This window comes from Poecilia mexicana, unplaced genomic scaffold (assembly GCF_051168715.1).
Source record: "Poecilia mexicana isolate PSO_F unplaced genomic scaffold, ASM5116871v1 scaffold_8, whole genome shotgun sequence".
In the NCBI taxonomy this organism is placed as follows: domain Eukaryota; kingdom Metazoa; phylum Chordata; class Actinopteri; order Cyprinodontiformes; family Poeciliidae; genus Poecilia; species Poecilia mexicana.
The window spans coordinates 5,262,254-5,277,274 of NW_028263377.1; the positions used below are offsets into that span (position 1 = coordinate 5,262,254).

At 41.6% G+C, this 15,021-nt stretch overlaps 1 protein-coding gene across 1 annotated transcript in view; it reads left to right on the plus strand.

The window, feature by feature from the left end:
* Window positions 1-14,965, plus strand: part of caskin1 (CASK interacting protein 1) — a 106,839-nt gene extending 91,874 nt beyond the window's left edge. Inside the window, exons 16-24 of the mRNA XM_015011952.2 lie at window positions 570-680; window positions 2,227-2,328; window positions 3,502-3,640; window positions 4,054-4,197; window positions 4,366-5,561; window positions 6,442-6,753; window positions 7,011-7,551; window positions 8,738-9,248; window positions 10,696-14,965. Coding sequence (XP_014867438.2) covers window positions 570-680; window positions 2,227-2,328; window positions 3,502-3,640; window positions 4,054-4,197; window positions 4,366-5,561; window positions 6,442-6,753; window positions 7,011-7,551; window positions 8,738-9,248; window positions 10,696-10,792 — 3,153 coding nt within the window. The 3' untranslated portion in view covers window positions 10,793-14,965. The remainder of the gene's footprint in view (window positions 1-569; window positions 681-2,226; window positions 2,329-3,501; window positions 3,641-4,053; window positions 4,198-4,365; window positions 5,562-6,441; window positions 6,754-7,010; window positions 7,552-8,737; window positions 9,249-10,695) is intronic.
* Window positions 14,966-15,021: the final 56 nt, after the last annotated feature.

Below are 15,021 nucleotides of genomic sequence, written 5' to 3' on the forward strand. Positions count from 1 at the left end.
ATATTCACTTAATCCTTGTGCGTGCGAGGACTGAGGCAAACATAGAGGTCTATGGAAAATGATACAGGTTTTACGTGTGTGGGGTCGGTTGGACCCCATTTCAACATACAAGGGTTAAATATTTGAAACATCTCTTGCTTGTGTTTCATAGAAAAAAATTTGTTATGAAGCTAAATTTGACCTTATTATAACACTTATTATAAGTTTAAGAATTACTGCAATCAATCTAAATACCAAGGAAGAAGAGTTTGGTCTCTCCTCTTCCTAATTTTAAATTCTTTTTCACTACAACGCCAAGAAAGCCTGCCTTGGGCTAATTTATCAATTTAGGAGGAAGTCAAGTTAAAAGAACAGCCACTTTCTATATTTATCTAAATCCGTAGAAAACATGGTACCTTTTAACATTCATAAACTAGAAATGATCGCAGATTCGACCTACTAGCTAGACGTTGAAGTGATCGTTCGGTAATAACTAAGGACTGGCCGCTGTATGACCCCTGATGAGAAGTGGCTGTGAAGAAACAAACATGGTGCCAGTGACCGCATGCCCCCTGTCTTCTCTCCCGTAGAGCTCAGAGGCCGTTGTCCAATGGCTGAGCGACTTTCAGCTGCAGGTCTACGCTCCAAACTTCCTGGGCGCGGGCTATGACCTGCCCACCATTAGCCGAATGACTCCGGAGGTAAGGCAACTGAACCCTGAACCCCAGAGAGCTCACACCCCCTGCGCCAAGGACCACAGTGGAAACAAGTCTGACAGACTTTGCTTCGTGCTGTCCTTGATGTTGTCCAGATGCATGTATATGAACTCCTACCTTTGCAAAAATCTCATGAAAACAATTAAACATCGTTATGAACGTGACCCCCCGATGTTCTCTGCATCCTGTCACACCTGCCCCGGATCATCTTTTGTTGTTTTACCCGTTACCTGGTATTTTTCTGATTTTTTATTTTTTTTTTTCATGTAATGTAACTGTCATGATGGCACTGGCAAAAATAAACAATAAATCACACTTAAAAATCAAAATAAAGTCCATATAAATATACCATATAAACACTTGCAGATGAATTTACAGATTTATTTGCGTGAGTCAAATGTATTCAAGCCAGTTTTACTTTTGCATCAAATCTTTAAGCCTCACACAAAGGAAGCCACCTGGCATGCTGACCTAACTTGCCCCTATTTAAATGAGGAATGACGCATGCATCTAGCAGAAAGTTTGCCCACTTATGAAAATTACACTTTGACTTCTTTCAACACCACTGATGTTTGCAACTTGCAGACTTTGCAAAAAACATTTTTGTCTGCTCAAACAATTTTTTCCCCACAAGGAGGAAAAAGGATAAATATAATTACTGTCTGTCCAAAAATTATGTTAGGGATGTCACAGGAGGTGGAATTCGTGATATTTTTCCAAATTATTTTTCTAATCAAACAAATTCTTTTAAATGTATTTCAAATATTACATCAAGCGTCATAAAAGCAAAAGACTCCACCTGACCTCCTGACCTTTCTGTCACCTTCTACCCTGTGGCTGCTGCCTCCATAGCAACCAGAAAGACACTCCTCACCATGCATGCCACTATATAAATAATTTTCAGTAGTTCTGAATTATTTATATGTATATGCACTCTGTATATGCTGAAGGTTTTAGAGCTTAGATTGAACAACCTTTCTTAAAAAAGCTGAAGGACTCCATTAGAGGTTTGTTTTATTAAGTTGTTTTATCCACACAAAAATGAGTTGTACAATCAATGGTGTGTGTGTGTGTGTGAATGTGTGTGTGTTGTTAATGTTTTACTGTAGAAGTGTCTCCTTGTGTGTCTACAAAAACTACATACTAGTTCTGTCATCAGAAATCAGACGAATCAGGACTTTTAGACGCTTCCTTTCACTGCAGACATTTGCGCTTGTCTTCCTTTGCCTTTCATTTGATCTGCAGACATTTGCATCATCACGCTTTTCCTACCAATTTCCAGAAGCTTCCATCAGGTGTCACGCTGTCCCATGTCTTTCCTCTGTGAGAATGTCTGGGTGACAGAAAGAGAGAGAAACACTGCTGGGCTCCTGGACTGATGAAACTGCAATGCTGTGGAGGAAAATGCAATTGAAATAGGATCTTAACGCGTGTTTGCGTGTGTGTGTGTGTGTGTGTGTGTGTGTGTGTGTATGTGTGTGTGTGTGTGTGTGTGTGTGTGTGTGTGTGTGTGTGTGTGTGTGTGTGTTAGGATCTGACAGCTATTGGAATAACCAAACCTGGTCACAGAAAGAAGATCACATCAGAGATCAACAAGCTGAGCGTCACAGAGTGGCTGCCAGAGCAGAAACCTGTGAGTAACAGCCTTTCTTTTGATAGTTATGTTTTTTATTAGCTATTTTTTATTATTTTATGCTTGGATGCTTTTCAAACTAAACAAACTGATTAGACTGTACATCTCAACAAGGCTTTTAATCTGGTTACATAAATGTTGTCATCATAAGTAGAAGTAGTACACACTTGTTTTCAGAACATAGAGGGTGAGGTATACGTTTTCATACTTATCACATTACTTGTCATGTTACAACTAACAACTTGGAAGGAACCAGATGAATTCTAATTTTTTTTTTTTAAATAATAAAAATCTGAAGTGTGGCTGGAATTTCTATAAAAACACCCCCAAAAAGATCTCTTATCAGCTTTCTATATATAGAAACAACATAAGCTCTGTAGGCTGAGTAGGTTTTGGTATTATATGGTATTATATGGTATTATGTTGTATATAAGCCAGGGTTTTGTGTTTTCGTACTTATTTTTAGAATTTGTCACAGTGAATTGTGGCTCAATCAAAACAAAATACACTCACACAATGATGTTCAAGAATTAATGATCTAGATTGATGATTGCGGGATAAAGAATGACGGTCAAAAGAAAAGTTTGCAATAAAACTCACCCAGCTATCTCTTGGCCACGCCCATCTCTGGTAAATGACATGTGACCCCGCCCCTTGGTAATCACCTGAGGTGTAGGAAAACATGAACACCTTCACAGGGACAGATACAGGAAATCTTTCCTGCCACAGGCTATCACTTTATATAACAAACGTTAAGTTACCTTTGTACATATCTGCTCATTAATCGATATTATACAGATTGTTTACAAAGCACTTTTGTACAGACTGTACAGATTATTAATTTTCACTGTTCATACTGTACAGAATCTTACATTTTATATTTTACGCATTTATCTTATTTTTATTTTATTTTTCATATTGCAATTTGATCTGTGTGTATGCTGCAACTGCACAGTAATTTCCCGGTTGGGATCAATAAAGTATTTCTGTTCTATTCTATTCTATGATGCAAAAGATTTTTACTTATAAAATAAAATTGGAAGCTGTGTTGGCTGCTTTCTTTTGCTCCATCACATAAAACGCCAATAAAAACACGCTGAAGTTTCTAGTAATATAACAAAATGCTTAAAAGTTAAACTGAGACTGAAACTGTCTGATCCACCATGACTCCAGAGCAACCTGGGGGAATGGTTGTCGGCCATAGGTCTGAGCCAGTACCACCAGGTGTTGGTGCAGAACGGCTACGAAAACATCGACTTCATCACGGACATCACCTGGGAAGATCTGCAGGAAATAGGCATCACCAAGCTGGGTAAGATATGTTAGCATGTATCAACAATCTATGTTTTCCTTCTGGTGTTTTGAAGACTTTGTGCTGAAGCGTTCATGTACAACAGATTTCTGTAATCTAAAATAGGTACAAATATTGCTAATTAAAATTAGAATTGTCAATTTGCCTTATAGTATCTTACAGTTTCGGCTGGGTGGCCTTCTCTAAAGGCTGTGCAGGTTAACCGGTTACTAAAGAGTTAAAGGACTATTTAAATAAGTAGGCTTTGTTCTTATAGTACCTTTATTAAACTGAACCGTAACTCCAAGCTCTAAGCACAAGTTCCAAGATGCTGGGATCAGGTTGATCAATAATGAAGGAGAGGAGCACAGAACCATTACTGCACGGCTGCACAATGAGAACTTTGAGGTGACATGAACATGTTAATGTTAAAGGTCACCAGAAGAAGCTGATGTTGGCCGTGAAGCGGTTGGCTGAAATGCAGCGCAGCTCAGATGGGCGGGGCTCCCTCCGAAAGAAGCCCCCACCAATCACACAGCAGCAGGAAGTCATCTCCATGGACAGCCCGCCTCCAGATGGTGAGCACAGTAAAAATAGATTTTAGTTTGTCTTAGCGTCTTAGTTTCCTTTAAGCTGCCTTGAGGTCTAGCCATCACAAAAGACACAAGACCTTTAGAACAATACCCAATCACTCCTACATCCTAGGCAACTGAGAATTACTAATGAAAAACTCATTCTCCTTCCAGAGGTCATCATGTCTCCAAAGATGAGTACCTTCCAGGACAGTGAGTTGAGCTCAGAGCTCCAGAATGCCATCATTCACCCAGGTCAAGAGGTCAGAGTTCAGCGAACTCGCACCCTAAGCAAGGACCACGACGACGTGATTACTGGAGGTGGTGGGCCGCCGAAGAAGGAGGCACGGACGGTGAGGCAGCAAAGCAGCCAGGGAAGCTCCTCGTCCCACAGGGGCAGCGTTTCATCTCAAGGAAAACACCGTCATTCTCACAACCAGCCAGCACCTCCCTACACACCGCCACACACACCCACCAAGACCAGGACTTCATCCTCCTCTTCCACCTCCTCTGTTCAGAGCAGCGCTTCCCCACAGAGCAAAACCAAACCATCACCCCAGGCAATACAAGGGGAGCAACCTCCGCAGCACTCACACCAACCTCAGTCTCCAACCCACCGTGGAGCCCCGTGTCAAATCCCCCAGCAGCAGCAGCAGCCGCAGCCTCAAGTTCAACAGCATCAGCCCCATCCTCATCACCACCACCCACAGACGCAGGTAATGGAGGTCAGAGAAAGCCCACAGCAGCAAGTTCCACACCTCTGCCTACCACCTGAAGCTGAACTGGAAGAGGCTGAGGGAGCAGAACCTTTGGCCCTCAAGAAGAAACGTGCCCACAGCCTCAACCGATACGCCGTCTCAGACGGGGAGTCTGATGAGAGAGTAGGAGGTAGAGAAGGAGGAGGAGGTGGAGGAGAAAGGGAAACAGAAGTAGCAGTAGTTCAGACCTCTGTGACTGCAAGAGCGGACGGAGTGAAATACGCTACAGTGACCCACCGCGTGAGCCGCAGCCATTCAGTCCGCAACCAGGAAAAGACTGCCGGCCGCAGTCACACCCAATCCTTCGCTTTGCGTCAGAAGAAGAAGGGTCCTCCACCGCCCCCGCCCAAACGCTCAAGCTCTGCCATCTCCAGCTCCAACTCCAACTTGACGGAGGCAAACACACAGCAGCAGACACACACCACCACTGGGGGGATGCTGGATGTGCCTTACCACCAACAGCGGAGGGCCAGCGATCTGGGCGTGTCCGTGGAGACGGCTGCAGTGGAGACCAACAGCATGGGCAGTGTGAGGAGCATCGCTGCCATGTTAGAGATGTCTTCCATAGGGGGCGGGGCCAAAGGCATGGCACTGCAAAAGAATTACCTGCAGGTATACATCTGCCTCTCTATAGCAGATTACTTATAGAGTTTTGGAAAAACATTGATCATTTTTTATGGGATTTGCCACATTGCAACTAGTGACGGCCAGATTGGCTGGCAGTTGTGCCTTCAACATATTTTCTATTTATTTTATGTAGGTAGAATTATTGGGAAATTTGTGACCCCTTATGTTGAGTCAGTTCCTCCTGCTTGCTGCAGGTTTATATCTGCAGCAAGTAGACTTATATCATTGGATCGCTAAGAATGAAGAGACCAAAATGTAACATTTTGATCTCTATCAAAAATTCTATGGATAAGGACAGTCTGAACACACCATGGTATTCATTGGGGTTATGGATCACAACCGACCTTGAATAACTGAAATTCACAAATACTTGAAAGATGCTCGAAAGGTTCTCCGAGGAGCTACCACTGCCTCCTGAGCAGAGGACCGGGGAAGATGGAGGGTGTGTTATTAGTTCAAGCACCTAATATACCTAGTAGAAACTGTCTTAGCAATACCGCAGAAGCTGACATCTTTCTTATCTCTGCTCTTTAGGGTGTCTAATCAACACCAAGTTAAATGAACGGTGCTCCTGGATAGCCTGCTTTGCAAATGACAGCATGTTAAGTAGCATAGCGTTTTGGTAATTCATATGGTCTACGGAAATAATCCATTAAAGTTCGTAGTTGTTATGTGACAAAATGTGGAAAAGTTCAAGAGTTATACAGACTTTTGAAAGGCACACTATATACAAGATATATATATATATATATATATATATGCAGATAATATATAATATAATATATATGTAAAATATATAAAATTCAGATTCTAGATCCTAAAGAACAAGCATGAAAATGTTTTAATCTGACTGCGTGTCATTCAGGTGGGAAAAACCCGGGAGGCCATTGGTCTGGACGGTGAAGTGGTGAACCGGCGACGAACCATAAGTGGACCCGTAAGCGAGCTGGTTGAGGCTGCCAGGCGGGAACAACCGATTCCACTGGATTTCGCCGCGTCCTCCACCCAACCTCAACCTCAATCCCCCCCTCCCCTTGTGAACTCCTCTTCACCTCACCCTCCATCTTCCCCGGTCCCCTGCTCAGGAGGCAGTGGCAGCTCCTCGGAGAACCTTCCGTTCGCAGAGGAGGGAAGCCTCACCATCCGCCGCCAAGCTCGAGGAGAAGGAGAAGGACAGGTAACTATCTAACTACCTGTATATATACCTGTTTGTCTACTCGTCAGTCAGTCATTTCTACTCTACATTATCTGCGTAATGTTCTAAAAGTCAGTGTGCTCTAATGTGCAAAGCTACAGTTGAAACTAAAACGCTTGCTCAGCTTTTATTGTCGTTTCCATTTATCTTTGTTCACGCTTTGACTGTTTGTGCAACTATGACCTTTTATCATGAATGTATGAACTTTCCGTTAGTGTGTATTTTGTGTTTGTCTGCAGGGTGACGGCGACGCCCCCACGGGAGATGGGGGTTTCACCCTGGAGGACACCCCCGAAGCCACGGGAACCTTAAAGCGACGGCCTCGCATTTCCAAGTCCCACCCCAACGGTTCGGATTTCACCCTCCAGGAGTCGTCCACTGTAAAACGGCGGCCCAAGAGCCGCGAAAAGGAACCCGAAGGCTTCGCAGAAATGGCCGCTGCCAACGGGGAGGTGGTTGGCGCTGGGCAGCCCAACACCACGCAACCAATGCCGTACCAGAACGGCACGGCCACCGTAAAACGCCGCCCGCCGTCTGAAGCCGGAGTGACCGAACACCCGCAACCTCAGCAACAAGTGACCCCAACCCCCCGCAGGGACAGCACGGACCAGGGAGCTCCTGCAGTAAATGAAGGAGGCCCTCTGAGGAAACCAAAGCCTCCAGTCTCCCCAAAACCCGTCGTTGCACAGATAAAGAGACAAGGAGGCCCACAGACCCCACCACAGGCCGCCCTCAATAAGAGAGTCCCCCTGCCAGGGCCAGGAACCCCTGGAAGTCCAGGTACTCTGTGATGTATCATGCCGTGATTTTCAGAAGTTTACTTGCATGTCATTTTCTTTGAGGCTTTTAATTGTGCATTACAATTAACTTTCTAACCTTTATAAACTCAGTTTTGAAGCTGGTGTATATACAAAAATATGTTTTTACATAGTTGCTAAAACTGTCACTATGTCATGACAGATAGCAAGAGACAGATAAACAGAAAAATCAAGCTCCTCTGCCTTTTCCCAATACTAACTGCAGAAAGACATCGTTTGGTCAGAAACAACCAATCAGAACCAGGGGCAGCGTCTTGGCCCTGTCAATCACCTTATGCTCACACCTTCCTCCTTGCTCTCTGCTAGGCTGCAACTTCTCCCCTGCAACTATCCTTTTACGAATGCTTAGGGTCGTTAGCATGGATTTAAAAATTACGGTTACCTGTAATGACAAGTTGGTAATGGTAAGTTGTTTCTTTATTAGCATCGCATACACTACCATGATTGACAGCGCTAAGACCTGGCTCCTGCCACTGATTGGTTGTTTTTCACTGGGAGTGGTGCATTTCTTCAGATGATAATAGTAGTTCAGGGTGGAGGCGGAGGAGGAGCTTGATTTTTTTCACTCTATCTATATCTAACGTTAGACTGTCAGGACATGACAGTTTTAACAAATACATTAAAACCTTTTTATTAAAATAAACGTTACGCAACCGAGCTTGAAAGAAAGGACACTAAACCTTTTATGATAATTGGAAAACCAAAAAAATCAACAATTTTGGAGCTATACCTTACAATTTAGGCTACAAGTTTAGACAATCAGCGATAAATTTATGCTTATGTACTACAATATTAATTGTAGTACATAATTAAATAAAATAATTATTTTTAAATAAAATAATTTTTATTTAAAAATTATTAAAATTGTTTATTTAATATTACATCCTGGGTAAAAAACTATTGAATTGAATGATTAAAAGTCTAAATGAATTCAATATCCATAAGGTGGATGAGAGCTTATAAAGTCCTGACAAGATCCGTATTCTCTACGTATATAGCTTTAGCAAGAAGTGGCACTAAATGCTATTGTAAAGCTTTTCTGCTTTGCAATATTGATTTTCATGTATTGATATTATACAAGAAAATTTTCACAGCACACATTCCTGCTTTATTTTCTTGAAAATGACTTTTTTCTCCTCTGTGTGTAGTGGAAGGAAAGAAGATCCCTCCACCAGTCTCACCGAAACCAGCACCCCCACCTACGGCACCAAAACCGGCCAAGCTGATCCACTCTATGACAAGTCCCGCCTCCCCGACCTCCGTTTCTACCCAGGTCAAGCAGCACTCTGTGGTGGCACGGCAGACCAGTTCACCTACTTCCTTCCTGCCGTGCAACTCCTCCAACCCTCCTGTCGCCAAGCCGACAAGCCCTTCTTCTCAAAGCCCCCATACCCCACAGACCCCCACCACCCCTCAGACACCTCAGACACCTCAGACCCCTGCTACTCCCAGTCCAACCCCGCCGCCCGTAAAGCCCCCCCGCTCCTCCATTGGGGGCGTGTCAGTGGACAGTGGGATTACAGGAGGAGCTGTCACACCACAGGCCTCCACAACAGACTTTGGTGTAGACTCTTTGGTGCATCAGAAGCTGGAAGAGACAAGCGCATCCCTGGCTGCTGCTCTGCAGGCCGTGGAGGATAAGATTCTACGGCAGGACGAGTATGGAGCACACACACACACACATACATGGATTTGTAGTTTAGGAGACCATTTTGACTTCTGTGGTGTTTATGGAGACATACCTTTCCCTTCATCTGGTGAACACAAAAAGTATGTCAAAAAAATAATTGTACCTATAGAATACAAATATCACTTCAAAAATACAATTTACTTTCAGAACATGCATTTCATAAATGACATTTCACAGCCCTTTGAGGTCACACTGCTGATAAGTAACCTCACAATTTGGTTTTGTAAACCATGTATTCATGTTCACACACACACACACACACACACACACACACACACACACACACACACACACACACACACACACATGATAGGTGCGTGCACACGCACATTCACATGTTAGATTTCTCCATTGTACTTCTATCCAAATGAGGGCTTTGTATTGACCTCCTTTCATTTTAGTAACTGCATATATCCCCAAATCAGGCATTTTCCCTAACCATTACCATTGCTATTATATTCCCAACCTTAATCAAAACTTAATTAAAATCTCTAAACCTAACTAGCAAAGTGTATTTTAATTGGAAAAAAGGCAAAGACCAGGAAAATGTCCAAACTTTCTATAGATGACCTCTCTTTGTTGGTTAAAATAGTCACAATTGTCCTCAATGTGTCTATATACAAGAACAGACACACACAAACATGAAGTTGAAGTAAAACAATGTATAGTTTTCAACACTTTTTATTCAATATTTTCAATATTACGAAAAATTTAGGCAGACTTGTTTCTTGGTGGGTAAGGAGTATCAGTGTAGCATCTACATAAAAGCAGGTTTTACTTTCAGTTTCCTTAACCCAGATTCCAATCATTATTTTTTCTTAAGGTGAACAAGGCAGGATTAAGATCTCAGGCCTTTATTAGACCTAGACTTACTTTATCGGCAATGAAATGCCATTCCTTGGCTACCAGAATACACAGAAAGAATACTGTAAAACTATAAGTGCGACAACAGATACACATTTATACAGTACATATACATATATATTCATACATATACATAAAACCCTAACCCGGTTTTACTTGTGCAGGTAAAAAAGAAGACATATGCAAATAATATATTGCTAAATATATATAAGAGGCAACAATAAAAACAATATTGAACTGTCAAGACATTCAGTAAAGATATTGCACTTTGCGTTTTCAGACAGTCTGAGTTATTGGTTTTGAGTAGTATATAATGGAATAATATTGCAATCTGTTACTGAATTTTCCAGGCTAGCTTTCGCTACATTAGCTTGCTAGCTACAACGAACAAAACCTCTGAAAACCATCTGTTTCTTAGCAAGGCTGGATGCTTTACTGTAAAACCACGTCTTCATTGTCCCACAAAATACTACAACAATGTTCATCAGTTTATAGATATGAATTCTCTATTAGGTGCTGTAATCTTCTGCCTGTGTTTGTGTTTGCATCCAGCTCTGTGGCTGAGCAGAAGACAACGGTGAGCATCCTCGATGACATCGGCAGCATGTTCGACGACTTGGCCGACCAGCTGGACGCCATGTTGGAGTAAAACGGCAGAAACCCAGTTGGCGAATCTCCACGGCAACACTGCATCAGAACTGAATCAGACGGCACAAAGAGGCAACCCTCCTCTCTATCTCTCTCTCTCCTTCTCTTCATCCACCTCTCTCCTCTTCGCTCCGAAACTGCTGTCCATCCATCTGCCCAGAGGAAGCTCGACTCTTCTTCTCTTTCTCCTTTGCACGATGCAAAAAACAAAACAAACAAAAAAAACAATAAAGGTGATGGAACATCAGCAGCATCAGAGGCCTGGACAGAGATCACGGCACTGAAAAACGGATATAAAAGAGGGGCAGAAAAGAGAGATTAAAAAGCTAAACTATCGAGAGAGAAAAAAAGAAAAAAAAAACCCAAGAAGGATTAATAAAGAAATGTATCACAGTCAAGAAGACTGCAATCACAACGTGAGTCTTTAAAGAACTCCACATGAACAAATACTAATACAGATTTAAAAACCAACTGTGTAATGAATCATAGTACGGTATGTGTACATTCTAAAGCATGGAGAGTTTATATCTACTGAAAAAGTCCTGCATTAGCACAGTAATATATGATATATGCTGATAAATATCAATCTCTAGCTCTTTGATTTGATGTCCTGGTTCTGTGTGGAATGGTGACCTCTGGTGTTGTGATGATGTAAATGACTTGGTGGAAAAATTATTCTATGTGACCAAATTTGAGACTCTTGACCTCCCGATGGGTGTGCGTGTGTGCGCCGTTCGTGCGGGTGGATGTGCGTCACGGGAATTTTCAGGATCACCGTTCTGTTTCCTGCTGTCGGATCTGAGTCGCATCCCCCCACATATGCACACACACACGTAGACGGGCCCACTCGCACACAGCAGAAGCACAACGACCCACGCAGCCGGCTTGCACACACACACGCGCAAACACACAAACTGGAACCTTCATAATATGAATGAAAATGGTGTAAAAGCGGGACTACAGCAGGTAATTTCGGGGATATGGCAGGAAGTTGAGAACTTCACAAGAAAGTTTTTTTTTTTAAAGGCAGAGGTAAATGAGTGTGACATTTCCCCCAGTGTGTACAGTTGGATGGGTCCGAGTTGCCCCCAAAGCACCTTCTGAAGGTCAGCACAAGCACCATGGTCGGAGCTGCGCGTCAACAAAGAGGGCTTCAAAAACACTGCTGACTGACGAAAGTGCAGCAGCAAACTTCAGGTTCCACTGTCCATCCTGCTACCACAACTTCAACTTAATAATAATAATAATAATTATAATACATCAAACTTACATAGCGCTTTTAGGACACTCACAGATGCATAGATAAATCCAAAACACCAAAACCTGCTCCGTCATTTCAGCAATTGGATTTATTGATACTTTAATCCCACTAAGTCAAAAATAAATTGAATGTTTTCTTTTTCTTTTTACTGATTGAGTGAATAAGTTTCACACTTTTTACACAACAGAAACATTCTGATTTAAATTTGAAGCGTGATACTAATTAAAGGTGGTCAAATCATGATACCACCACTACCGTGCCTCAGGCAAGGAAAGCTTGTTACTGATAATGGTGCTTCGTATAAAGATCCACCCAAGAGAATTTCAGTCACTCAAAACAAATAAGCTTTTTCCATTGGTATTTGTAGTTAATTCAACAAAATCCTTTCATTGCTGACCGTGCTAAGATAAACCCCCCCACCCCCCGCCCCCTCTGCTTCCTGCTCTACACTAAGGCACCTTTGGCTCAGTGAGAAGCACTATTCATGCCCCGACTTGCAAACGTACCTCTACCTCTTGAACTTTGCCACATTTGATCACGTTACAAACACAAATTTTAATGTGTTTATTGGCATTTATTTGATTGACCAACAGAAAATAGTGCACAGCTGTGAGGTGGACAAAACAATGTGATGATGGTGGCAGCATCTCAATGTGGAGAGGCTTTTACCAACACACCCCAGGTATTATTTAGATCAAAGCATATTCGTCTGTTAGAATGACCCAATCTAATTCACTAAATATAAATGACAAAAATCTGTATTAAAGGTTTAAGTAGCATTAATGCTTTTGCAAGATCACAATTCCTCCCAGCTCTCCTGAAACTCATGTAAAATATTTAATAATCCAACCAATCAGGCCTCAAAACCCACATCACCCAATTTTACAATCACGTTAAAACTAAAAAATAAAATAAAAATGAAACTACACTGTACTCACTGACATTCTAGCACTTAACTCTTACATTTTCCATCCCACACGCCTACAAGCCCCTCATCTCGTTTCGCCATGACAATCTGCTGTACCGCCTCCCCATTTTTTACTGGTTACAACACGTAACCATGATTTTTGTGTAAATGAGACGGAAATCAAAAGGTGTTGGGGAAAGCGTGAGCGACAGCGATCAAGAACTGCTAAGTGTGACGGTTTAATTTCTGTTACATTTGACCAAAAAGAAAAAAAAAAAGTGCAATACTCCAGTATTTCATGTTCTCCCCCGTAAAGGAAATCAGTCTCACAGCAGCTGCACTCTTTGTCTATGAATAAATAATAATTCAGAGAATAGTTGTGGTATTTAAATTCTGATCACATATAGAATATATATATGGATATTTGCAAAAAAAATAAAAAATAAAATAAGAAGTGTATTTATGATGTGTGTGTCATCCTGAAGAGTATTTTTCAAAGTAATCAGATCTAATCTGAGTATTCAGAATCAGTTTGCTTCTCCATGCTTCGGTGGTCCCAGCTAAATGAATCATTGTAGGATACCATGTTGGGTAATTTCAAGGAAGTGTTCTTTTCTATTATTATTATTATAATTATATTATTTTATTGTTGTTATTTTTCTGCATACATGTGTCAGGATGTGGCGATGTTTATATTACAAGCAATTCCTGTTGTTTACTCTTTTTTTGGTATGTTTTTTTTTTTTTTTGTCTTTCAAACATGTGCCTTGCTTTGTGATTTTTGGTCTGACTTCAATACAGTAGATGGGTATGTAAAGTATCAGGGAATCACTCTCTTTTACTCTTCACTGTCACAGGTGCATTTGTTAGAGTCATGAAACTGATTGCTTCCTCATCTGGACAACCGGAAACCATCGTGTTGCACTTGGCTTAAGTTGCCTGCATGCTTCAAACCCACATTAGCAAACGCAATTTGTCTCTGAACTTAAAAAGTTACTTGGGAAAAATGCACACTTTCCTGCTAAGAGTAAAACGATTTGGTCAAAAGCAACTAGTTTCCTAATGTATACCTCAGTCACACATATAAATTTGTGCTTTTTGTGTCAGTTGCGCAGGAAAACATACTTTGGCTTTTGGTAAATAATGCTTCAGCTTCACTAGCTGCATTTCTGTCACAAATGTACGCAAAACTTTGTTGAAATTCCTTTAAATTAAAAAAGAAAACACACACACACACACACACACACACACACACACAAAGATCCTGAATCTCAAAGTCCATGTGGGGAAATAAAGGAAAATTTTAGTTTGAAAAATATTCAGGTGTATCTGTGGGCCAATGACCTTTAACCCCTGGTGGAGTCTGCGTTGGGTTTGCTGCTTAGCGATCAGGTCTCACACCTCATAGCATGAAAGTGAAAATTCCCAGTATGTGAAATTCTGAATCAACAGAAACAAATTGAGCTTATAAATGCTGATCTGTGGCATTTTTAAACTCACTCAGGCGTCGTTTATGATAATCTGTTTAGTGCATGTAATAAATCCATTGGTTAATCGCTAACTTTCAGCCACTCCTTAGAAATGTCCCCTTTCTCATAGTTTTGAACCCGGGCACCATCCCATCATAGACAAGTTTTGCCTTTTAATTTTTTCCCATGTTCCTCGGTTTGGTCGTCTCTCATATTGTAAGCGTTGTGTTACAGAGTGATTGTGTGGTCATGGGTTGAGGTCAAAAACAGAATTCTGGTCCATCTCTTCTTTCTTAACAAAAGATGAAGCTTTTTATTGGATCTTCTTTGCTCTGCAGTGACTGTGTGTGAATGCTTGAGAAAGGGCCAAAGTGTGTAAAGTGTTGCTCTGCTATTGATTGTGTGAAATCTGTGTGTGTGTGTGTGTGTATGCGTGAGTGTGAGAGTGTGTTTTACTGATTGGACAGATGTGTGCTTGCAGCAACTGCATCTTATGGCCATCTGCTCTCAATAAATTAATGTTCTATATAAACATAACTGTGTTGCTGTTTTGTTGTGTATTAAAATGGACAGAATTAGTAAGAAAGATTACC